Below are 27,156 nucleotides of genomic sequence, written 5' to 3' on the forward strand. Positions count from 1 at the left end.
CCGCGGTCGCCCCGCCCCCGCGGCGTCGCCAGCTCCGCCCCCGCCCGGGCCGCGCCGCGGCCTCCGGGCGGGGAAGGGGCGGGGAAAGGGGACCCCCTCCCAGTGCACAGACGCACTGCCGCCTTTCCGGAAAGTCCGAAGCGTGCTCCCAGCTTCCCTCGGGGCAAAGCACTGACGGAGCAGCTGGCCCTGGCGTTGTCTCCTTGGAGTTTGCCACAGAGGCAGCCTCAGCTTCCTCGACTGTAGAATGGGGACAGACCCAGCTTCTGTGTGGAGCAGAAACAAAGGGGCTGCTAGGTAATGGTGGTTTCCTTGCTCTCCCAGAATCATCTGTGTCCCAGTGGGTCCTGAGCTCAATCAGGAATGGGGGCTGCCCTCTCCACTCCCGTACCCTGGTACATAGCAGACACTTAATGCCCCTTCGCTGGGCAAATGAATGCTTTGGGAGACATAAGCTGAGTCCCTCACCCAGCACTGAAAGGACTGGCCCTGAGGAATGCTCAGGTGACAGACTTTCACCTCCGCTCCCGAGCAGGGCTGGAGTCTTTGCTCAGGCTGGGCAGATTCTCCTTACTCCTCACCCAGAGTCACCCCGTTTTCCCCCATAAGACCTTTGTTCCAGCTCTGCCCAGTTTGGAATATTTTCTTTACCTCCTTTCTTCCAACCAAATCCAAACCTTTAAGGCCTGATCTGCTCTCTCTACTTTTCAGCTTAGGTTCCTCTCCTGAGGGCAGACAGATACCCCATGCTAGTACTCAAGGCGCTATGGCCCCCAGGTCCAGAGATCATTTGGCTGACTCTGTTCTGGGATGGGAGGGAAGGTTGGAGGCCTTCCAGGTTGGGAGGACCAAGGCAGAGAGATGGGTTATAGAAGTCACTCTGGAGGGGTGCAGAAGGTGAGCAGGTGGGGGGTGTGGGGGGGAGCTGGTGGCAGGAGGTGGGCATTTACTTTTGCACTGATGCCCCCCTGGGCTCCCCTTGTGTATGGATCTTCTGCTTGCTAGATGGCAAGAGAACAGACTGAATCCCTAAGAATCCCAGCGCATAGAACTGAGGATTCATTCTTTTGCTAACTAAGCACCTATTTTTGCCCCAGTCTAAAGTTCTCTCTCTCTCTTTTTTAATTTTATTTTTTTTGATGTCTGAGTCCTCACTCTGCCCCCAAATCCCCTTTAAGCAAACAATCGCATGCTGTCATGTTTGCAGAAGGAATTCTAATCTAGTCCGTCATTTGCTGGATATCCTAATCAATACCCTTTCTGCGCCCCGCGAGTTGACCAGGTGATGAAGCTGACCCTCTTGCTGACAAGTCAGCTGTGGGGACAACACAGACAGAGATAACACAAGGTCAGAGCTCAGTCATCCCGAAGTGAGAGCATGGTTAGGGACTGCTGGTGAGCGCTTTGTAAGCGTGGGGTTATCCACAGGAAGCACATGGAACACTCAAAGTCGGCCCTTTGAGGAGAGTTTAAAGAAAGCACTACTTAGAGGTGTAGTCAGGGTGTAGGGAAACCACAGGGGTGGCATATCACTGAGGGGCTAGCAAGAGCAGTCCTTTGCTATCTACCCTAGGCCGAAGCTGTCACCCCTAGCTGAAGGGGTGCTGGGAGGGAGTGGTGAAAGTGGGAACTATGAGGAGGGGGCTACTGCCTGGAGCTGAGGCCCAAGCTTGAGAGGCATATCCAGCTCAGAGCAATCATGGTGCAAAGGACTGGGGGTAAATCCTACGGAAGCCCTGGACAAGGGACTGTCTATGCAGCCCAGAGAGGTGAGCATTCCAGGGCCTAGAGCTGGAGGGAGGAGGGTGCAGAGTGTAACTGGAGAGGCAATGGAAGATAAATGCTTGGCACATGGCCCCAGAGACAGTGACTTCACAAAGGAAATAGAAACGGCTTATGCTTTCCTTATCATTCAGTTCTAAATATTTCGAAATTTCATTGTCATTTCCTCTTTAACTCATGGATGATTTAGAAGTATGGTTTTAGTTTCTCAGCCTAGGGGAGGTTTATATTTTTCTTGTTGACTTCTAATTATATTGCATTGTGGTTGGAGATCATGGTCTGTAAGATTCTGTGGAATGTGATGTGACTCCCTCTGTGGCTTCGTACATGGTTATTTGCTGTACCTCCGAGCTGGGTTTTATAGGATGGGCAGGAGTTGGCCTGGTGAAGAGTGAAAAGCTCAGAATCTTATGTTGTGGGAAATATAAATGATCCATTTTGAAGGCACTTCAGAAGTTCCCAGCTCATCCTCAGAGCTCCCTGGTGTCTGCCTTACTACAAGCTGACAGGCTGGCAGGTGGGATGGGAGGCAGATGGAAGGGTTGGGAGAAGCCAGAGATGACCCTAAATCCCTCAAACACCTGTACCCTCTTCTTATGGCTCTCAGAGTGGGCTAGAGACACTGTGTTCTTCCAGGAGACTCTGCTGGGGCTAAGACCCAGACCCTGGAGAACAAGGTCCTAGCAATACCACGTATTAGCTGTGTGACCTTAGGTTACTTCTGCCCTCTCTGATGGCACGCTGGAACCCTACAGGACAGGCACTGGTCCCTGCCACTGTGTCCTGAGTATAAGTGGCTCAAATAAGGCCCTGGCTCTGAAGCTTGGCGGGAGCCATCGAGGACCTAGTTGAGGACCTAGTTGAGGACGTACTCTCTTCCACTGCACAGCCTGAGCACATGACTCCTCTTTGAGAGCTCCGGGTGGCAGCTGGGTTGTGGCTAGACCTGGGCACCTGCCCTGCTGTGTGTGTCTGGGAAAGTCTCTGCACCTCTCTGTGTGTGTCTGGGAAAGTCTACTTTCCCCATTTATACCACAAAAGTATCTTCCAGCCACACCATTCCAAATGCCTTTTCGGGACCAGCTTCCTGCTCCTGCCCCCTAGGCCTGTACCCAGTGACTCTGCTGATACAGAGTGACTTCTCCCTAGGGACTCCCCAGCCCCTCCTGGGCCAGGAAAGCCCCCCTTATTCGCACACTCCTCCCAGAAAGAACTACAGTACTCACCAGCTCACCCCACCAGGTATCTGGCAGCTCCTATAGCCTGATGGCGCCCATCTTCCCCTCACTCTGCCAAGAAAAAGTTTCTGTTTCAGCTTCTGCCCCTCCCTGCCCAGAAGGCAGGGTCTCTCATTCTGAGTCTTTCATCCTGGCACAGTGAGGAAAAAGTGAGGGACGTCATGGCAGTAAGAGGAATTGAGCTGACTTCCTTTTAGCTTGAGGAAGACAAGGTTCAAGGGAATGTGACAGGGGAAGACAAGGTTGAAAAGGATTTACGCTAAAATTCTGTGTGACTTTGGACAATGCGTTTATTCTCTCCTAGTCTATTTCTCCTTCTGTGAAATAGAAACAACAAAGATAATAATATATGCCCCACAGAAGAGCTGTGAGGGTCGGGTGTGATAGTCCTTGTAAACTGCAGAAAGCTGGAGCCAGTCTTTTGGGGGGGCTGCCTTCAAGCATCCAGCCGGCTCACGTGTAGAAGAGGGATTGCACTGGTCCCCGTAGTCCTGGCAGGCAGGGGGCAGAGACCCAGGCAGTAGACACATCAGAGCTGTCCAGCCACCCTCCGGGCTCCCCACCCACCCTTGGAGTGGGAGGCAGAGTGTGTGCATGTGCAGAAGGGCCTTAGGCCAAAGTCACTGACTTCTGCCCAGACCCCCAGCATGGCTCTGGTAGACCCTGCCCCCTCCCCTAAGTGCTGGCCGTCCAACCACTGGGCTTAGTTCCCAGTTAGTTCCCAGGGGAGGTGATAGTAAAGGGGGCTGGTGTTCACCAGTGTCCCGGGCTCAGCCTTCCACAGAGCCCACCACAAAGCCTGCACAGGAAGTTCTGTCCAAGCCTACTTGTGATGGAGCGCAGATCAGTGGTTGCTAAGAGTTAGAGTTGGGGAGGAGAGTGTGACTGTAAAGACAGAACTCAAGGGACTTTCTCTGGGTTACAGGTCTGCATCCTGATTGTGAGCCTATAAACCTATACACATTGTAAAATTTCATAGAACTATATACAAAAAAAAAAAAAAAAAAGAAAGAAAAGAAAAATGAGTGCATGTAAAAACTGGTAAAATCCAAATAAAATCTGTAGTTTTTTTTTTTAAAGATTTTATTTTATTTGAGAGAGAGAGAACGAGCGGGGGGAGGCAGAGGGAGAGAATCTCAAGCAGACTCCATGCTGAGCATAGAGCCAGACACAGGGCTCAAATTCAAGACCCTGAGCTCATGACCTGAGGCGAAACCAAGAGTCAGCTGCTTAACTGACTACCTACCCAGGCGCCCCTAAAGTCTATGGTTTTAATAGCATTATACTAATGCCAGTTTCCCAGTTGTGACCCTTAGTATGGTTAGGTGAGATGTTACTGGTGGAAACTGAAGGAGGGCTACATGGGAACTCTATCATTTTTCCACCTTCTATGTGGTCCAAAATTATTTAAAAAAAATTTTTTTAAAGATTTTATTTATTTATTTATTTAACAGAGAGAGAGAGACAGCCAGCGAGAGAGGGAACACAAGCAGGGGGAGTGGGAGAGGAAGAAGCAGGCTCCCAGCAGAAGAGACTGATGTGGGGCTCGATCCCAGAACTCCGGGATCACGCCCTGAGCCGAAGGCAGACGCTTAACGACTGAGCCACTCAGGCGCCCCAATGTGGACCAAAATTATTAAAAAATAAGTTTCTAAAAAAACTGACCAAAAGACATATCACTTGCAAGGTACGGATCTTCTCTGGATCCTGATATGAACGAATAAACTATAAAAAAAATTTATGAAACAACTGGGGAAATTTGAATGACTGCTCTTTTGATAATATTAAGGAATTGTTGTTATTTACTTTAGGATTATTTTTTGTTTAAATTTTTTAAAAAGATTTTATTTATTTATTAGAGAGAGAGCATGAGCGAGAGAGGACAAGCAGGAGGGGCAGCTGAGGGAGAGGGAGAAGCAGGCTCCATCTCAGGACCCTGAGATCATGACCCGAGCTGGGGCAGCCACTTAACCGACTGTGCCACCCAGGTATCCCACTTTAGGATTTGTTTTTAAGTACTTGTCTTTTAGAAATACAAACAGCAGTATGTATGGATGAAACAATATGATGTCCAGGATTTGGAGGGAAAGTGGGTGAGGGTATATATGAAACCAGATTGTTATGTGCTCAACATTTTTTATGTTGAGTCATAGGGACTTGGGGTTTATTACACTATTGACTCTATTTCTGGATACATTTTACTATTTCAGTAATAAGTAGAAACTTACAATAATAAGTAAACTCAATAAGTATTACTTAAATAAGTATTTTAAATAAATAGTATTTACTTATTAACGATAACAAGTAAAGTTATTAACAATAAGTTTAAAAAAGGAACCACACAAGCGCAGGTTTCTAGGCCTCCCTAATAGCGATTTTGTTTCAGTGTCTCTGGGGTGGGTCCCGGAATCTGCCGCTTAGCATGCTCTCCAGTGATATTTATTCAGAAGACTGAGGTTTGAGAACATCTGCTATAGACTGAATGCTTATATCCCTTCCCTGCAAATTCACAAGTTGAAACCTAATCCCCAGTGTGATGGTATTTGGAGTGGGGCCGTTGGGAGGTGATGAGGTCATGAGGATGGAACCCTCAGGAATGAGATTAGTGCCCTTACACAATACCACAGAATACCCTTGCCTCTTCTACCATGTGTGGACATAGCGAAAAGATGGCCATCTATGAACTAGGAAGCAGGTCCTCATCAGACACTGAAACCGTGGATGCCTTGGCTTCAGACTGCCCTGCCTCCAGAACTGTGAGAACTAAATGTGTGTTGTTTTTAAGCCACCAAGTCTATGGCATTCTGTTACAGCAGCCCAAACAGACTAAGACAACCTCTTCCTGTTCCCTGTAGCACCTGTGGGGCGGGGTAAAGCTGGAGGGCGCCTCTGTTCCTGGTTCTCTGTTCCTGTTCCCTGTATCACCTCTCAGGGCGGGGTGACGTCTTCTAGTAATAATAGTAGTAAATTGGTGTAGCTTTAACATCTTATGAAGACAGTATGGTGGAGTGAAAACAGTATGCCCATCTGGTTCCTTTGTTCATTTACTCCTTCATTCTGTTAAGTATTTACTGAGGGCTCACTAGATGGCAGGCACTGTACATGGCCCCCCACACAGACCTTGCCCTTGCTTTGTGGGTGATGACAAAAGCCTCAGTCTTCTGAGGATTTTCTGCCAAGCCCAGGTGTCCCATTTCACAGCTCATAAAACTGAGGCCACACTGGGCTGCCTGGCTGGCTCAGTCAGTAGAGCACGTGACCCTAGGCATACAGCTTACTTTGAAACAAAACAAAACAAAACAAAACAACAAAAAAAAGAGGCTACAGAAGATCATTGTATGCAACGGGTCAGAAAAGGGTCGGATCTTAAAGGGAAGGGTCCAGTGACTATCATCCCTTTTTTAACCTCCTCAGAGTCAATGGGAAAAATGCACAAGGAGTGAAAGAGATGGGCCCAAAGATAAATAAGGACAATAAAAGACATTCAGTGAACCTTTTATATACCTGTGTTTGAGATGCATTTTCTCATTCCTTCCTCTCACTGACCCTGGGAGGGAGGGAAGCTTGTCTCTCTAGAGCTGCTAAATTGTCCTTCCCTCTAGAGGGAGGGATGGGGGGGTGGGCAAGAGAAAAAGAAGGGGGTGTCCCCAAGGGGGAAGAACGCATTGGATATGTTAGGATGACACCCCACACTCTGCCCTACAGTTCTCTCTGGGAGAACCCCGAGGTCCCGTCTTGGCTTCATTTCCCGGAGGAGAGAAAACTGCATCCCCACCCAGCCAGAAAACAGTGGTCAGGCAGTGGGTGGGGGCCCGCTTCTGTGCAGCCTGAATTCTAACGCCAGCTCCGCTTGTGACTTCCCGCAGTTATCCAGCTCATCGGGGCGGGGTGCGAGTGGAGTGGGGGGCGGTGCTGTGTTTAGGGCTTTTTCAAGAAGCAGCAGGAGGAGCGCAGCTCTGTCCTACACGAAGGGAAATAAGGGTGGGAGCCTCCTTCCATTACACCAGCTGCCTGGAACCAATCCTCCTCACGGGGGAGCCCTTGGCACAGAAAGTTCTTAGCGCTCTGCAGCTCTGCTCCCTGGTGAGGCCCATGAGATTGTCTTCCCCTTTGGACAGGAAACCCTGAAAAGTGGGCTGTTAATTACCGGACCTCCTCCCCTGGCACCCTGTAGCAATAACTGACAGTGTAAGGAACTTTTTGGTTTACAAAGTGCTTTCACCGCTCTGGTCATTTCTGAGTCCTGTAACAACCCCGGGAGGCAAGGACTAGCTCCAAAAGGTGAAATGACTTGGCCAAGAGGCAGAGCCTGAAAATGGCAGAGCTGGGGCTCAAACGCAGGCCTCCTAACTCCAATCACGGTCCACCCCCCCATCCTCCACCCCACCCCCCTGCCCCCACACAGTGCTTGGCAGACAGAGTTTCGGAGCTATCTCCTATGACCCACGCGGTAAGTCGGAAAAGAAGAACAAATCAGCTTGAAAGGGAGCTAGACTTTTCTAAAAATGGTCTCCTGGGAAAGTAGATGACAACACAGACATTTGTACCTGGATCCATGTCAAAGCAATTAATAGAATTAAGTTCATTCACCATCCTCAGTAACCTTGACACCTTAGATTTCTGCTCACTCTTTTGATACCCTAGCAAAATCTGCCAGTGCAGGTCACACGCCACACATTCTACAGATAGCACCCAAGAGAGACAGTCGTTAGGGTGAGCTGCAGGTAGAAAAGGAGAAAGATGCAAGGAGACCAAACACAGAGAGAGGGGTTCAGGAACAGACGGCTATCTGAGGGTCACTTGGTTTCTAGAGTGGAGGGTCTCTGCATCTGGGAAAGAGGTACGTGGTAGACCACCACTGAGATACCCAGAGCTTCCCTGATCTTGACAGCAATTCCCTCTCCACAAGGGCACCCAGAGGACACAGTGCAGGCTGCTGGCCTGAGACAAACTGAGAAGGGTGAGAAAGTTCCAGCCAATCAATCCCAGCTCCAATGGGGTGTGAGTCTCCCAGCCGAGCTCCGGAACTGAGTTCCCATCCATCCCCCATGCCTGCCCAGCTTCCATACATCATTTCCCTCTGCTCCCTCACCACAGGCAAGAGCAAATGTGCACAGGATGGATGGAGAGCTTCAGCGCGCTCAGGCAACACACAATTCTCCGTGCAGCTGCAGGGGTCAGGCACAGATAATCCAGCATTTGGCTTCAGGGGTCATAAGCTGGGGAATTCTTGGCTCTTACAATCAGACAGGGAAACCATCTAGACTCCAAGAGTCTGGGAAGGCATCTATTTTCCTCCGTTATCCTTCAAAGTCCTTACCTGGGACATGCTAGGAAGAGTTAGTCTCATCCCAGAAATCTTTCCTAAAGGCAGACAATAAACACTTGTTTTTCAGATATTTTACAGGTGGGCTGCCTGGAACCAAAGTGCAGAGAGAATCTGCAACCAGGAGGAAGAAGGAATGTTGCTACCAACACATCGTGTGACAGTGGGAAAATCATTTCGCCTGGTTTGGGGCCTTTTTCTTCGGGTATAAAATCACTAACTTATTGCAGGAGTTCCCAAACCAGACTGAGCCTCAGAATTACCTGGAGATTTTTTTTAAAAAAATAAATAGTTTCCCAGGCCTCACCCTAGACCAAAAGAATCCATATTTTCAGGGTGGGGCCTAAGAATCCACATTTTTGACAAGTTCTTCAGGAGTTTTTGATGCTCAACCAGGTGGGAAAATTACAGGCTTTGGTCTTTTTATGCTGTAAACTATTACATCTAATAAACTAAGAAAGCAGAGGTCTATAATCTGGAGGAACTTGGTCTCAGATAAGTCATCTACCAATAATCAGGCAGGCCTTGCACCTTGCCCCGAAACTGTCCTGACGCTGTCCTAGGTATGGCCCCTGGTGATCAGAAGAGATAAACAGTGCACGTTCCAACCTGTATGCTCTGGTCTGGGCTTAACCCAGCCTTCCCCTCCTTGCTCCCACCTACTGGTTTGTGAATCCAGCCTTGAGATCCCCAAATTCCTACTGCCATGCTCTCTGGCATGATAACGGTTGCTCAAGCCTCTTTATATTCATGGAAGAGAATTTCTAGAAATGACAACATAGTGCAGGAAGAAAAGCACAAGAGAACTTGTGTTTAGCAGTAGGTCTATGTTCTAGAAGCAGATCTATGTTCCGAAAGCAGAAGACCCCACCTCCTCCCTATTAGATGTGTGCTTTGAAAAAACGAAGTACTTAATCTAGCAGCTACTATTTTGCACGTATAATAAAAATGCAAAATACTAGCTCTGGGGGAAGCTCTGGGTATCTCAGTGGTGGTCTACCATGTACCCTTTCCATTAGCAGGGGCTGGGGTTTTGAGTCATATAAGGAAAGACAGAAGGTGGTTTAATCTGCTGCAAAGACTTCAAGGCAACTTGAGAGCTGTTGCTCTACGCCAGCAGGAGAGTGAAGCATAGTGCCAAACACGGTGCATATGCCGTACCATTTAATGCTTTTCTTTTGAGACAGGACTTTTTTTTTTTTTTTTTTTTTTAATTTGCAGATGAGAACACAAAGGCTCAGAAAGACTGGGTAACTTGTCCAAAGGCAGACCTGGGATTCTAATCTACGCCTTACTCTTAACATCTCTGATGCTGTCTCCCCAGTGTCCTCATTTGTAAAATGGGAGTAATATCATCCTCATAGTATTGTTGAAAAAGACCAAGTGGAAGAAACTTCAGTAGGGAAGCAAACATCTCAGAGTCTCCTGGGAGTCATGTACCAAGTGAGGCTCAGCAAAACACCTCTCTGCTCCCTCCCTTCCCCTGTAAAATATAAGATCTGTCAGCTACTTCCCACCATACCAGAGGGAGGTCAGCTGGGAGAATAAATGTGGGTTGAAGAAATATGAATGCAAGGCAGGGATTTGTGCCACATCGTAAATGTAGGAATAATAACAACAGGAGCAAAAGTGATCTGAGGATCACAGTGGACCAAAAGCCAAAAATGACCCAGTAATGATATTGCAAACCAAAGCAAGGATTTTTTTTTTTTTTTTTGGAGGAGGGGTTAAGTGAAACACTTGAGGGGATATCACTTATCTCTGATTACTGCCATGGCAGATGTAGAACATCTGGAAAAGTGAGTAACACACGTTGAGAGGGACACAGGTTCTGGGCAAGACAGTCAAGATTCAAGTCAAGATGTGATGGGAACCCTGGCCTGCAACCAGCCAGATGAGAAATCGGGATATGTATAGAAGCCTCGAAGTCAAGAGTTCCAGAAAGGAAAAACCATGTTTGACAGCAGATCGTGGGGAAACAGTGGAGGCTGGGAGTGAGGACAAAAGTGAGAAAAGGACAAGGTGGAGGGGTCAGTAAGGTGACCTCAGCGAGTGGAAGCAGTATGGGGAGATGACTGCCAGGTGGGCCATGGCAGCTCCTGAAGGACTGTCACCCTACATCCACTCTGGTTACCCCACGAGGTCATCTTAGGCTCAGCTCCAGGCCCCAGTGTGAGGCAGACACTGGTGGGTTAGATTTTCCATAAGCAGGGGCTGGGGTTTTGAGTCATATAAGGAAGGGCAGAAGGTGGTTTAATCTGCCGCAAAGACTTCAAGGCAACTTGAGAGCCGTTGCTCTATGCCAGCAGGAGAGGCTGTGAAGTAGAAAAGTAAACAGACTTTTCTGGGAGGCTCCAGCTATGGTGGGCAGAACGAAGCCTAGTGAGATGAGGAGCGAGGGGTGGCACCCTCAGTGCGGGGTGGGGAAGAACTTGTCATCACTCAGAGCTGTCTCAGCAGGGCTCAGGTCAGCTAGCGGGGTGGACAGCTCCCAGGCCCTGGAAGTTTTCAAATAGTTGCACCAGGGGCTAGAGGATGCTGTAGAGAGGGCTGCTGTCACGGTGGGAGTTTCAACTAGACCACGGTGTTTCAGTCTTCCTTGGAGAAACAGTTTGTTCAAATGACAGCTCAGGGGAAGCCCAGTAAATAAAACACTGCTTCTCTGGTTGAGTTAGGGGTAGTAAGGACCAGGCTGCCAGGATCCCCATCTCTAAGAACTGTTGGCATTCCCTGAAGCATAGTTGGAAACTAGTGACTGGACAGCCTTTAAGTTCTTTTTTAATGTTAAGATTTGGTAAGCCAAGACAGGAGCTTGAACATGCTTTAAAATAATTATCTTGCTCCAAAAGTTTGGACATTGTCTCTCAGTTTTTCCTGCTTATATACCCTGAACCTGGTTGCCTCCTGATGGCCCTGTGGTTTTGTTTTCTGCGTGCAGCCTCTGTAATAAGAGCAAGGAAATGCCCACTGCCTGGGCTGGGACATAATCACAGCATGTTTTGCCAGGGCTGGATCTCATTGTGCAAGGGATGTTTATAGACGCAGGTGGTCTGAGCTGAGCAGTCATCAAAGAGGAATTTATTCCACATTCGCTGGATATCTTATCTCTCTGTGTGGGCTTCATGCTGGACCCTGGGAAGATAATGTCCAGTAAGATATGATCCCTGTCTCCAAAAAGTGTCCAGTCTATGGAAGCGACAGCCTTGTAAAGGTGGAGCATGAAATGCTGGGGAGCATAGAGGAAGCACAGAGGTCAGTAGAGAGGGGGCAGATGTCTGGAAGCTTCTGTGGAGCTTTGAAAGGCATGTAAGAATTAACCTGATGACGAGGGAATGGCATTTGAGGCAGGCTGACCTATCCCAAAAGACCAGCACAGAGGTGAGAAGAGCACAGGGTATCCTGGGAACTGCTACTCATCCAGAATGACTGGAGCTAAGGGAGTGGGGGGCGGGGGGCTAGCCTGAGAGGGGCCTGGAGAAGGTGCCCAGACCCTGAAGTTCCTGTGTCCTGTGAGCTGATCAAAAGGGACTTGGTTCTGAAAGCTCGGGGGAGCCTGCGAGGATTTATAATGGTTTGAACCTATTTTTCTGGAAGCCCTGCCAGCTCCTGAGGTCTGCAGAGCTCAGAGGTGGTCCTATGAAAGTGAGAGAGGAGCCTGCTCACTGGATGTTACAAACGACACCATTAAGTCTGGAGCGTGGAGAGTCACCTTCTATTCCGGGCTTGGCTCCTGATGCAGGCAGTGACTTTTCAGTCATCTCTTCCTTTTTCGTGTACCAACTCTCTCCTTCAGCAGAACAGGGATAAAAATGCCGCCACCAACCTGACACATTAGCAGAATTGCCAAGACCAAAGTGCTCCAGGCAGCACAAACAACACAAAACAAGTTCTCCTTAGTTGGGACATGCTGCCTTTTGAAATAGGGTTTGGAGAAATCAGAAATATCTAACACAAGCGTTTTGTTCTTTAATTGACAGCAGGAAAATTGGCACACCTGTGTCTCAGAGCAAGGGCTGATTCAAGAGCCACCCATGACTTCTCAGGGCCTGAGCAGGCTGCTGGAGCTAGGGTCAGGGGTAACTGGGAGGCTGTTCTTCTCTGAGCTGGCAGTAGGGGAGGACAGGGTTGGTGGCCAGAGAGCAGACACGCATCTCACCAGCCAGCAGTTTCCTGCTGACCTCACAGGCTTGTGAGAAAGGCAGAACTAATCCATGCAAAGGGCGTAGAGAGCGCCTGGCACCCGGTGAGCTTCCAGTCATCAAGGCTAGTGGTTATCATTAACGTGTACAGATTGTGAGGCCAGCTCTGCACTCACCGGGCCTCTCTCTGCATGGAGCACATATTCTTTGAGACTTTCATATCGTTTACCTGTTACTGTCTTAAAACCATAAGCGCTTCATGGTGGGTGCCATGGTCGGGAAGACGTGCATGCCCATGGTACCCAGTAGCGTTCTTTAGCCCTCTTTGCCCCTCCTCTGAGATGGTATTGGTCATTTTGGCTTATATTATAAGGATTCATGTCAGTGTCTTGCTTGCTGAACTGTGAGCTCCTCGAGGGCAAAGACTGAACCTTGAGATCTGTGCCCAGAAACACCCATGCTTAGCTGGGCCCTGCTGCAAAGGCCTGAGTACTTGCTGCTCTCTCTACCTGGTACTTTTCCTCAACTCATGTATCAGCTCTCACCTCTGCAGAGATGGCTCTCCTGACCACTAAGTTATTGGCTCCACTCCACATTCTAGCACACTATTTTTTTTTTTAATTTTCATAGCACTACCAGTATTTGAAATAATCTTATTGGTTTATTCATTTGTCTTCTCCACAAGGATATAAACTCCATGAAATCAGCAGCCTTATTTGTTCCGTTTGTTGCTGTATTCCCCAGTTTCCTATAACTATGCTTGGCATAGAATAAATGCTCAATAAATATTAATGAGTGCTGAATCAATGCTAAATCAAATGACCGGGGGTGGGCATTTATACTAACTCTTCTCCAAGACTGAACAAGAGACTGGTATTGTGGAGACTGCAAAAGAAACCCAGGACACGTAGTTCCTGCTTCCAAACTGTTTGAGGAAAGAAGTAGCAGCATAAACACCCCGAGAACAGGACAAGGCAAGCTATGACCAGGTGCTAGACGGGAGGCCCGAGGGAAGAGAGACACGGGGAGTGGCTGGAACGGACCTGGAGAGCAGGGATCGGCCCCCTCATCTTCCGGTGTCAGCCCCTCACCTGGCGGTTGGAGTAAGGGCTCAATTACGGCGGTTGGAGGGACTGCTCAATTGCCCTGAGCCCACAGCCCGCCAAGGTCAGGCCAGTGGATTGGTGAGATACAGGGACTGTGTATAAGCTGGCATCTTGGCTTGCAAATATTACTACTTAGTAAGTTCCAATCTATGCGTGTTCAGAGATTCTCTTAAATTCAGAGTATTTAAATACAGGTACATATACAACAAGATGTTTTGGCTAAAATCCATGTCATTTATTTATTCAACAAACAACTGAGTATCTTCTATGCTCCAGGCCATGTCCTTGACACTGGGAATGGAGATAAATCCTGGCCCTCAAGGAGCTCACAGTCTACTGGGAAAAAAGACACATATATACACTTACACTGTAAAGTACGCAAAGGGAGACCACTATGGGGGGCAAGAGCAACGGAAGCAATCCTAAGTTTAATGTCCATTGGAAAGAAAGATCTGGCTAATGGGTGTTTTTTTGTGAGGAACAGATAAGGCAATGGTTCTCGAAGTGTGACTGGTAAATGACCTGCATCGGAATCACCTGGAGCACATATAAAATGCAGATTCCCAGCACCTCCTGCACAGATTATGATCCTGCAGGTTGGGGGACCTGAGAATCTACATTTTAAAGTACTCTAGGTAATTCTACTGCAACTTAAAGTTTGAGAACTTGTGAGATAAGGTTTGCTCTTTACATTGCAAGGAAGAATGATCTGCATGTCTGAAATGGTAGTTTGTGTTGGTCTTTAAAGAGAGAAGGGGAATAAGAAAAGAGGAAGGGTGTTGACATTTATATTAAGCTCTACCATAGTCTATCTATAAGCCTATGTAATTCTCACAATAATCCTATGAGGTAGATATTATTATTATCCACATTTTACAGAGAAAGAGAATCAGAGGGTTTAAGTAATTTGTTCAAGAGCATAGAGCTAATGAATCCCAACACTGACATCTGAACCCAGATTCTTTAACTCTAAAGCTTGTCCACTTTCTGTAACACCATGTTGCACCTGGGTACGAATTTACTGATTGTTACAGTTTTCTTTTGGTTCTTTGCCAGATCGTACCAGGTAAATATAAAGAATAGCCAGATGGTGTTTTGATCATTTCCAATCTAACTGTCCATATATATACATCCCTTTCTGGCAAGTGGGGATTTAGGGCAAAGCTGGGAGGAACGAGCAGCCAGATCTTATTTCTTCTCCCATCATTTTCTCACCCTCTTGTGAAGGTGTTACGAAAACGTACTATGGCCAAGAACTGGGTCCATCTGAAGGGAAAAGCAAACATAACTGGATGCCCACGAAGGCAACTCCACCTGATGTCAAAGATTCCTGGGACTCAAAACATCCAGACTCAAGTTTCTCCAGAAAGGAACTGTCAGAACCAGAGGCAGGTCCAGAATTAGGAAACAGCTGAACCTTTAGAGAACTCTGAAAGGCTAGCAGCAATTCCAGGTTAAACAAACACTATCTCTTTCTATACACAGACTCAGAAGTACGACAAAATGGACACAGCTCAGAAAATAATGCGAAGTCCAATCCCATCTAAAGAGCTTGGGGACAGGCCCAACCTATAAATAATCTTCTGTAACAAGGAAAATACACAACCACCCAAACCGCAGCTACTGGTTACCTTCCCACTTACCAATTCAGTGTCACACAGGCAGACTCAGGCAGGAGCAGCCAAGTGGAGCACGCCAGATCAAAAAAGGAAAGGTGTAGTAAAGGGGGTCGACACAATACTGGGGGGCCCCTGGGACCTCAGATTCAGAAGGTTGGTGTGTAACCACTACCCTCTTCAAGCACTGAGCTTGGAGCCACAGCAGTGACACTACAAACCAAATGTGAGTTTCCAGTGCCAGAGAACTCCTTTCTTATTTTTGGCGTTTCAAGCAACTGCTGAGTCCAAAGATGAGATTTGCACTGACGCCAAGGACAGCACATAGGTTAGATTTCACTGGTCAGTGTAAAAAAAAAAAATGAAGTCTGTAAGCCAGACTTCATTGCTACGTTTCCATCATACCCCATCTGGGAACATTTGCTTCCACCTACTTTTTCATATAGTACTGGCATGGCTTAGAGTTGTTTAAAACAAATGAAATAAAACAAAACATGCAAATTGGGATGGCTCCTCTCCTTACAAAAGTGTTGATTTATTTACACGGCACTGATTCACCCCCTCCAAATACACAGCTTCTAATAGGCCGAGTTAGAGGAGCAGGCGTAACAAACTATGGTTTACTGTACTTGTGTGTTTCACTATACCTGAAATCGGACCCTCCAAACCAGTGACACTAAAAGCAACTCTGGGGACATCTAGATGAAGTCTGAATCCTGATGGCAATATCTGGTCGTTCTAGAGTCTAAACAGGATATTTGGGCTATACCTCTGGCCAGCCAAGGGGCACAAAGGAAGAGTATGCAAAGCCCACCCCTAACTACAGCAGGTCTTCAAGCTCACAACCCTGTCACAAGTTTATACATATGAGGAACTAATCATTTGGGAGCTGTGCGGTCAAAAGGATATATATAGCACTATTATACTGTGTAAGGTCAAGGTGCCATCCTGTGGATCCTTAGCTTTCTCTGGTTATGATCTCAAACACTTAAAAAGGAAAGTGTAAGTACGCCGGGAGATAATTATCAGAATGTTTGGGTACCTTCGTTCCTGAATATCAAGTAATAGGGCTCACCTCCATGATTACTTCTTGCAATAAGCACATAGGGCAACCCATTAGAGACTGCTCCTTAGAGCTGCTAAGCTCCCAAAAGTTCAAGGGGCCGGGTGGGCTGTGGAAAACTATCCAGGGCTAAGCAGACTCTGTAAGCCAACCCTCACAGCTCTAAGTCTTATCCTGGTTCTGGGCACATTTCAGTTCTGCTCCAAGTCCACTTTGCTCCAATTCAGCGATGACAGACATATATTTGAACTCATTTGGTCTGAAGTTAAAGGTCTCCACTAACCCGTAGGTCTCCTTCCGGTCGGTGGCATAGAAGAGCTGAACTTGGCTGGCAATGCACTGTGCCTCAGCAACATTCTGTAAGGTAAAAAGAATAGTGAGGCTGTTCCCTGCACGGGGCCATAAAGCTCTGTGTCTGAGTCCTGTGGCAGGTGGAGGGGCCTTACCCAGGAGTCACTGCTTCCAGAAAGCTTCTCTGACTCCCTGATATTCAAGTCTTGGTAAGGTGCCCCCTGTCTACGTACCCAAATTACCCCATGCTGACCTCTACCAAAGTACGTATCATACTATATTGTATCTGTCTTTCCTCTTTTGCTTTTTTGTCTATCTTCCCTAGTATGAATTCCTCAAAGTATATGCTTGCTTTACATCCCTGCACATGGTCCTATTAGTCAATGTTTGGTGAATAAAATAACACATATGTCTGAAATTTCCCTCTTCATTCAGTTCCTTCATTAACTGTTAAGTATATCTTCAAGGCGGGGGGAGAGCAATAGTTACTCAGCTTCTAGAACCAGTTTGTGAGTCAGTACTAAGTTCTTGACTAACCAGACATACTCTTGAGTAAAACTTGTTCCTGATACCACCTCAGTCAGAAAACTAGTGCCAAAGCCAGCTGTGTAGTTCTATAATTTGTCCACAAATTCTATGACACTTCTCTCTCTGAGGGAGCCTAGTTTCCCTTTCCTTGAGTATAGGCTGTACTTACTGACTTCCTTCTTCCAAATGGGCCATGGTGAAATGATGGGAGAATGACTTCTGTTACTAAATCACAGAAGACACTACAGCTTGTGTCTTGCTATCTCTCTTGAATTACTTGCTCTGGGGAAAGTCAGCTGCCGAAGTCATGAGGACATTCAAGTAGCCCTACAAAGAAGCCGATGTGGCAAGGAAATGCGACTTCTTGCCAACACCCATGCAAGTGCACTTGGAAGTGGATCCTCGAGTCCAATCATCCTTCTTCAGCTGGCTGTGGCCTGAGCCAACATCTTGGCAGCAACCTTATGAGAGACTCTATGCCAGAGCCACCCAGCTAAGCTGCTCCTGAATTCCTAACCCACAGAAACTGGGAGGTAATAAATGGGGTGTGTGTGTGTGTGTGTGTGTGTGTGTGTTTAAGCCACTAAGTTCAGCAGTAATGTGCTATGCAGCTACTTCTAACTACTCTACCAGCAAAGCTCCAGGGAAGAGAAGGGCCCACCTTCTCTAAAGCTCAGTGGCAGAGAAACGGTGCACTCTATGTAACAGAGGTGGGGTCAGGACATAGGCTACACTCTACTCTCAAAACCCTACAAAACAATGTCCTCAAACTACTATTACTTTTTGCTTCCTATTCACTTCACTAGTCCTAGCTGGTCTGAGGCCCTTCTTCATTATCACTGTGTTCGTATGGCCAAAATCCAACCCCCCCCCCGATACTGGAAAATTCCCACTAAAACTACCAAAAGTGTGCTATGTCTAGCTACAGGATGATGGAAATGGATTTATAAATACCATAGGCTCCTTTACCTCCACTCCTTCCCATGGGGTTTTCAGGTCATTTCTCACAGGCAGGGACTAATCTCTGAGACTAGATTTTCAATCAAATGCCTTTTTCCAAAACGCTGGCTATTTCAAATTAATAGAATTTTAGATCTAGAAGGGGCCTCAGAGATCACCCAGTCTTCATTTAATAGGCCAGGAAACCAAAGGAGATGAGGTTCAGGGATAGGCCCAAGGTCACATGGTGAGCAAGTGGGAAACCTCTGGACTCCTAGGCTGGTACTGTCTCTACTATCCTGATACTGTTTCTGGTGGGGCAAGATAACGAAGACTGATCAAGGTTGATATCTCTACTTCATCAATTTTACCCTTCCTATACTTGAACATGCCTCAAGAGTAAACCATTTCTAAAGCAAGTGTACTGCCATAATTAGAGGCAGATACCACCACTTTTTGGGCCCATGAACTGCAGGGGATTCTGAAAATTGACTTTAATTTGAGGCTCAGGATAGTGGAGGCAGGGGTACTTTCGGCTGTATTCATTCTAGAACAGTGCTGTTCAAACTGCGGAGTTCTAGGGACTCTGTCTCTTCACCTCTGTTTTAGCTGTTGCATCAGAGCTTTCACATAAGATCTTGTTTGGGGTGCCTGCATGGCTCAGTTGGTTAAATGTCTACCTCTTGACTTTGGCTCGGGTCATGATCTCAGGGTCATGAGATCAAGCCCCGCATCAGCAGACTCTTTCCCTCTCCTGAGATTCTTTCCCTCTCTCCCACCCACACCCACTCTCGTGTTCTCTCTCATATAAATAAATGAACCATGAGACTATGGGCTCTGGGGAACAAACTGAGGGCTTCAGAGGAGAGGGGAGTGGGGGGTGGGTTGGGCTGGTGATGAGTATTAAGGAGGGCACGTATTGCATGGAGCACTGGGCGCTAACACGCAAACAATGAATCATGGAACACTTCATCAAAAACTAAGGATGTACTGTATGGTGACTAACATAATAAAAAATTCAAAAAAAAATGAATCTTTAAAAAAATAAGATTGTGTTTGGATAAAGGGTTCTGACCATTAGTTTAAAGACCACTAGTATGGTGGGTGGGGAGATGTGTATTTGTCTCTCATGGAGGGTTAAGGAAAGCCCCCTCCCCACTGCCTTAGTTCTCAACATGAAGCAGTAGGTCTCCTCCCTTTCTAGGAGCAGAGACGAGAAACATATTTTTTTTTTTTTTTTCCCCCACTCCCCTCCCCTCTGAAGTCCTCAGTTTGCCTCTCACAGTNTTCTGATAGCTGAGTAATATTCCATTGTATATATGGACCACAGCTTCTTAATCCAGTCATCTGTTGAAGGGCATCTCGGCTCCTTCCATGATTTGGCTATTGTGGACAATGCAGCTATGAACATTGGGGTGCATATGGCCCTTCTCTTTACTACGTCTGTATCTTTGGGGTAAACACCCAGTAGTGCAATGGCTGGGTCATAGGGTAGTTCAATTTTTAACTTTTTAAGGGACCTCCACACTGTTTTCCAGAGTGGCTGTACCAACTTGCATTCCCACCAACAATGTAGGAGGGATCCCCTTTCTCCACATCCTCTCCAACAATTGTTGTTTCTTGCCTTGTCTATCTTTGCCATTCTAACTGGCGTAAGGTGGTATCTCAGTGTGGTTTTGATTTGAATTTCCCTGATGGCTAATGATTTTGAACATTTTTTCATGTGAGAGACGAGAAACATATTAACCCCTACACTGCTCAATAAGGAGGCATACTAACAAACCTGATTTCTCCCTCTCTTTCAATCTTCATAGAAACTACCACCTTACCAAGTCCTGCCCATTTTTCTCCCTATATATTTCTGGGGTCCTTCTCTCTCCACCGTCCTTACTATTCGATTCAGGTCCTCACTGTCTCTTGCTCACACCACTGCAACTGTCTTCTACACGATCACACTGACCTGGCTATAACTAAAAATATTCAGGGAGCAAATGATTAATAGCTTTGAAGTCCAATTCTTTATGGGTCACTCCCTGTTCAAAACCCTTTCATGTCCTCAGGATAAAGCCAAACCTCTAAACACAACCCACCAAGCCTTCTTTTTAATATAGTCATGATACCAAACTGTAATACCTCAAGTCATTCTATGTGTCCTAACATGTACTGACGCTATTCCCTCTATCTGGAACATCCCTCCTCCCCTCCCCCCTTTCTTTATCTAGCTAAACACCCACTCATCTTTGAGATTCAGCCCAGGTGTCATCTCTAGGATCCCTCTTCTTCCTCTTTCTGGGCCAGGGAACACCCCCTGCATGAGCATCCTAGCACTCTATCCGAGCACTGGCTGCATTCCAATGCAATCATCTATTGACACAGAGATGAAACTAAATGAGGTTTTCAAGTATACTTCTAAATTTCAGCATTAAAGTTATTAGTTCAAAAGAAACCTCTAGTTTCTGTATAATTCTATTCATTTGCTTTACTGTATTTGGAAGCACTATGCCAAAGTGCAAATTCACACACAAGTAGCAAGGGATCATATATTACATTTCTTTGTTTCCCATCTCTGAATCGTGTACCCCTATAATGAATTCTAACATGTCTCGTCTGTACTGCATAAGAAACTCACAGTCAAATTGATTTCTATGAGGCAAATGTATGTTGTTTGGTATATTGTCCAGTATTATAAGGCCAGGAAGCAAATTTTCATGTTGACGAGGCCTGTGTAGTAGTTTGAGACCACCAGAGTGAGGTGGTAAAAATGCCAGAGCAGAAGGGCCTCCTGTCACCTCCAGAGTCTACTTTCAATATGGTTAGATGCTGGGCTTTGCCGACAATCAGAAACTAAAGTCTCTGTGTCACTCCCTCCTTCTTGTGGGCAAATCTCATTATTAGTAACTATATTCCCTCCAAATCTCAATTTGAAATAGCCACACTCAGTCTACTACCATTTCCTAATTAATTAATTAATTAATTAATTATAGAGGCTTGAATTCACGACCCTGAGATCATGACCCTGAGATCAAGAGTCAGACACTTGACTGAGCCACCCAGGCACCCCAGCTATTTCCTATCTTTTAAGTTCACTCCTAACTTCAAAAATCCTTTAAATCCACCAGGACTCACAATTCTTATGGTCTCTAACCTTCCTTACATTTTCTTTTTTTTCCTTTTCTTTTATTTTTTTCCAAAGATTTGTATTTATTTATTTGAGAGAGAGAGAGAGAAAACACAGAGGGAAAGTGAGAGGGAGAAGCAGACTCCCCACTGAGCAGAGAGCCCAACGCGGGGCTTGATCCCAGGACCCCTGTGATCATGACCTGAGCTGAAGGCAGATGCTTAACCGACTGAGCCACTCAGGCGCCCCTTCCTTATGTTTTCACTTCCCTCTTTATCCAGCTTGCACACCATGGTTAGTAACTACCATCATTCTTCTGCACTCACCTTCAACTTTCTGGTCCCTACTTACTTCATTAGACCACTTGGCTGAACCATAACCTCCGTTAAACCCAAACCTCAGCCTTCTCCCTTTGTGCCTGTACCCACACAGCCATTCTCTCTTCCATTGTCCTAGACCACATGTCGACACTTTCTGTAAAGGGACAGACAGTTAATATTCTAGGTTCTGCTGGCCCTACAGTCTCTGTTGCAACTACTTAACTCTGGTGTGGACCTAAAGCGGCCATAGATAATATGTAAATGATAAGCATGGCTGTGTTCCAATAACACTTTATTTACAGACACTGAAATTTGAATTTCAAACACTTTTCACAGGCTATGAAATATTATTCTTCCTTAGTTCCACCCCTCCCCCCCAAACCATTTAAGGACGTAGAACACATTTTTAACTCATGGGCCTTCTAAAAACAGATAATGGACTGGATGTGGCCCACAGGCCATGGTTTGCTGACTCTGTCCTAGAAAATAATTTCACACTTTCTTTTCAACTCAATTACCCAACACCTATTCTTCAATGTTCACTCTCAGCTGATGGCCTTTCACTAAGATAAAGTCTTAGTCTTTCCACTAAACAATCTAGAGAGAAATACAAGATACCACCACCTTTCTCCATTTAACTGTGTTTGTGTCCCTTTATTTTGACTTCTCTCCTATTGTTATATTTCTGGCAAAGATCAATCCCTCATTTCACTCAAAAATACTTCAAAAATTCTCTCCTCTTTCTCCTGCATTATCAATATTTTCTTCTTTGCTGGATCTTTCCATCTGCATACAAATATAACGTTATTTCTCTCATATTTAAAACAAAACACATTCTTGCCCCCACTTCTCTCTCCAGCTAGTGCCCCACTCTCTCCTTCCCTTCCCTTCACAGAAACATCCCGAAGACTTGTTTATGTTTACTCTTTACAATTTTTCTTCCCAACCTCTTTTAAATGTACTCCAATGATGCTTCTTTCCTACCACTCCTCTGAAACTGTCCTTAAAAGGCTCACTATGACTTCCATGTTGTGACATATAGTAAATTCTCAGTCTTCATCTCATTTGCCCTACCAGCAAGTGAGACTTGGCCAGTTGAACACTCCTAATTCCTTGGAACATTTTATCTTAGCTTTCAGGGCATTTTACCATCTTAGTTTTCCTCCTATCTCACTAACTATTCCTTTTTAATCTTCTTTGCTTATGCTTCCTCATGTCTCCAGGCTCAGTTCTTAGACTTCTTTTCTTTTTTATCTTCATTTACTTCCTTAGTGATTTCATTTAGTCTCATGGTTTTAAATAACAATCTGTATGCTGACAACTCTCATATTTCTATCCCCAGCCTGAACGTCTTCCCTGCCCTCCAGGCTCATGTATCTAACGGCCTACTACTTGGGCACCTAATAGCTATCTCAGATTTAACATGTCCAAAATTGAGCTCCTGCTCTTCCTCCCAAATCTGTTCCTCCTCCAATCTTGTCTATCTCAATCAATGGCAACTCCAGGGGCGCCTGGGTGGCTCAGCTGAACAAATAAATAAAATGTTTACAAAAAATGGCAACTCCATTCTTTTGGATAGGATTTTGGGTGACTCCCAGGTGAGTGTGATGGTGGAAAGCAGAGTTCTAATTCTGACCCAGACTTGGGCTTACTGATACTGTGAGATACTAGCTGAGTGTCATCACTTTTTCCTTCTCTGTAAGTAGCTGGTAAGAGAGAGAGGAAAAATAAGTGCGTATTGTAATGAAGACTCTCAGGGGGAAGAGGCACTACAGTGTTCACTCTCTTGACAGGCTAAACTTAAATCCTGCCAGATAAATGAGATGGAAATGAGCAAGGACTAGACAAACCAGTTGTATAAAAACCATAAAACTGCTCCTGGCCCTGGATATACAGAAAAAACAAACACAATGGGCATTATTATTTATGGACATATGGTGAATGCTCTATCCCAGGGAATGGGATAAGGAGGAAGGGAAATCATTATGTATGCTGAATATAATACATGTGAACAGTGTGGAAGAAGAGAAAAGACTGAGAACTATTCCAGTCTTTGAAGTTGTCCTGACACAAGAGACCATTTGCTTGTCTATAGGCTCTTACTTGAAGCCCCGAGGGCCAGACGTGTTTTGGAGTCAGAGTTACTGTATTCTAGAAAGGCAAAAGGTGCATTACGTAATGCCCCATGATCAAACACATTAATATATTCTTAGTAAAATGCATGAATATTTCACACCAAGTGGGATTAATAAGAACTACAACTGGCCTCATATCAGTTTAAATGAAGATTTAGCTACCAAGTTAAGTTCAAGCAGGTAAGGTCTTGTGGCCAAATGAATTATGAGAAAACTTTGTTTTCAGAGCTTATGGACTTCAAAATTGTGAATAAGTGATTCGGTTAGTGATTGTACTAACTTCAACTTGGAGAAGCTTGTGCAAGACAAAGTTACTGTCAACTTCAAGAAACATGTACATGTAGGTCTCTGGAATTTTACCTCTCGTGATCTTTGGCAGAAGAATAGTACCTTCAGGGCCACCAGGTAAATCCAAAGAGGTAAAAATTAATTCTTACCAGAAATGTGGGATCCATTTCTGCTGTCATCAGCACTATGCCCTTTTCTTCCTTAAGTTCAGGGTAGTGATATAAAACCAGCTGGCTGGCTGCAGCATCCCCTCGGGTCTGTAAGGAGAAACACTTATCAAGGCTCAATAAGGCACCACCACACAAAACTGCAATTTCAGAGCAATAGAGAGTCTAGAGGAAATTCGGGCTCTTAACAGCCCCTTGGGTGACTAGTGAGTCAGAGGATTGGTAGGTGGGGGGATGGTCAGGCTTGCCAAGGCACAGTGAAACTGACAGTTTGCACAGTGTTATTTGTGTCTTCAATTGAAAAAGGTTTGGCTTTTTTCCCAGAAAATGTTTACAGTAGGCAGTGAATCCTTCATCATGGCCATATATTTAAAAACAAAATGGCACAAGCAGCTACCAAATCAAGTTCTAAAGAAAGCAATATGCCTGTGTAATTGCCACTTTTATGGACTAGTGCATTTCACAGTTGAAATCTACTCCCCTTGGCTGGCTCTGAAGACTGAGCTCTTTTAAGCTGCAGCAAACAGCTGGAGAGTTTGCACATGGGCCAGATTTGTAATGTGCAGTTTTAAAATATAATCTGGGTGGGAGATGGTTGGGGGAAAGAATGGGAACATCATAATTTCATGAAGAATGGACAGGGCAGTGGTTATCAGACCTCAGTCCAGACTAGGAAGAGAGGGTGGGTTCAAAGTTAAAGCCCTCAGACAGTATAGGAGGAAACAACTATACATTTAAAAAAGATCTCTGGGTTTCATCTATAAATTTCAGCAAGAGTCCTTCTGATTATCAATACCTAACTATTGCTAGGGTTCAGCCTCTTGGTTCTCCCCCATATACTTCAAATATACCGATCATGTTGATCATAATTATGTTTCCAGATCTTCTTCGCATACTCGTCTATGAGCTTCAAGAGGGCAGGGACCTTGTCTCACAGGTCTCTCAGTCCTTCCATCGTCTCTAACACAGTGGCATAAGGGTTCAGTTCACAGAATGGAATCAATCAAATCCAGCTCTGCCACTTATTGCCACACTCATCCACACTAGGGACTAACTTCTCTGAGCCTGTGTTCTTCTCTATAAATAGAAACAGTAACTATCTCATGGGACATTTGTGAGGATTAAATGACATAATGTATATAAAACACCTCGCACATAGTAAGTACATCAAATGTTGGTTATTATAGGATGTGCCCAATAAACGTTATTTTATAATTCATCTAATAATCAAAGTAAAAACTGCCCCCTCATTCTGCTTTTTTTTCTAACCCCCCCCTTTCTAAACAAACGTAATACAATTTTAGGATACAATCGCATGGGATACAGTCATGAGCAAACTCTCATTCTATTTTGCATTTCCTTTACCCCAACTGTAACACATGCTTGGTTTTTTTGGCAATTTGGCCTCCAAATATAGAACATCAATCCTAGTTATGATCAGATTTATTTTTAAGAGCTTCAAATGCTTTGGACTGAATTTCCTAATCCAATATTTGGGAATAAAACAAAGAAAAAAAAAGGAAGGAAGGAAGCAAACAAAGCAACATCAAAGGAATGGAAATGATGCATCTAGCATCTTGGAAAGTGCTGACTCTGTTAATAAAATACAAGTAAGACGCGGAGCCTACCTTAGGGTTAAAAAGATAACCCACCATAACTCACCCAAGTTAGTTAAGTGAGACACAAGCAGTAAACGTTATAGAGGTATGGGGAAGAGCCAGGAGAGACTAAATGTAGTCAGATAATATGTTTTGGGGTCTTTTCCAATTTCTAGGTACTGAGTAGGGCCTAGAAAGCTAGCCTAATACACAAAGTATAACAATTCATCAACGCCAAAGCAAATACTGCTAGGAGTTAGTAGATACTGTGTCCTCAAGCCTCAGCAAGGGCTCAACAGTCCCACAAAGTAGTAGGCCTCTGTCTTCCAGGGGAGGAGCACAACCCACCTACCTGAATATTTATAAGTGCAGTGAAGTGGAGTTCAGTACCTGTCCATTGTCCTACAAAGAACTCATAACCTTCCCTTCTTGGTAGTGCACAGAGAAACTGTGGGAAACAAATACATGAGGAGATAGATGGATAAACAATAATCATTTGCTCCATATCCAACCGCCTGTATCGTTTACTCCATGTTTTCACTGACTGGTTTTTTAAACATTTTTTTAAATTATGAAATTGATAAGTGATAATTTAACGAATACTCAAATACTTCCCAATCCACCTAAGAAAGAAAGCATTAGAGATCCAACTGAAGCTTTCTCTGTAACCCATTCTAATCCTATTCCAGAGTAACATTTATCCTGCATTTGGTGCCTGTCATTCCCTTCCAGGTTTTTATATTTTAAATGTGCATGCATATCTATAAACAAGAAATACTGTATGTTTAAAAACTTGCTGCATGTTTAAAAACTTAAATCTTATCAAACTATATGTCCATTGACATATAGTCCATTTTTGACTTTTTCTGTCTTCACACTTTTGAGATTCATCTCTGTTGATAAATACAACTCTAATTCATTAATTTTCATTGTATGGAATTCTACTATAGAAATTTACCACAATTTATCTATTCTACTGATAAACATTTGAGCTTTTCAATTTCTTTTTTCTTTTTTTAGATTTTTGTATTTATTTGACAGTGAGACAATGAGAGAGGGAACACAAGCCGGTGGGGGGGGGGGAGGGGGAGAGGGAGAAGCAGGCTTCCCGCCGAGCAGGGAGCCCAACATGGGGCTCGATCCCAGGACCCTGGGATCATGACCTGAACTGAAGGCAGATGCTCAATGAGTGAGCCACCCAGGCGCCCCAAGTTTTTCAATTTCTAAACTTTCTAATGCTGCTGAGTTAACTTTTGTTCCAATTATTATAATCACTTCCTATTCTATCACCTGAGGCTGATACTGGAGCATGGTTGTAAACACAAAGAAATGAATAGTTTTATGCTTAAGATATTTAGAATTGGGGATGAGTGGTGAAGAGAATGGTGTCAGGACAAAACAAAGCATAACTGGTCCAATACGTGTTAGTCATGGAACTGTCTCCTTAAGGCCAACCACTCAGGCTCTATCTTATTTTTAGATGACATAACCTCAGTGCCTAG

At 45.2% G+C, this 27,156-nt stretch overlaps 1 protein-coding gene across 1 annotated transcript in view; it reads right to left on the reverse strand.

Annotated features, from left to right (window-relative positions):
- Nucleotides 1-13,802: 13,802 nt before the first annotated feature.
- Nucleotides 13,803-27,156, reverse strand: part of ATPAF1 (ATP synthase mitochondrial F1 complex assembly factor 1) — a gene marked incomplete at its 5' end in the record, with an annotated part of 29,400 nt that continues 16,046 nt past the window's right edge. Inside the window, 3 exons of the mRNA XM_034655155.1 lie at nt 13,803-16,627; nt 24,039-24,146; nt 26,007-26,102. Of these exons, the coding sequence (XP_034511046.1) occupies nt 16,433-16,627; nt 24,039-24,146; nt 26,007-26,102 (399 nt within the window). The remainder of the gene's footprint in view (nt 16,628-24,038; nt 24,147-26,006; nt 26,103-27,156) is intronic.

Source organism: Ailuropoda melanoleuca, chromosome 2 (genome assembly GCF_002007445.2).
Source record: "Ailuropoda melanoleuca isolate Jingjing chromosome 2, ASM200744v2, whole genome shotgun sequence".
Taxonomy (NCBI): Eukaryota; Metazoa; Chordata; class Mammalia; order Carnivora; family Ursidae; genus Ailuropoda; species Ailuropoda melanoleuca.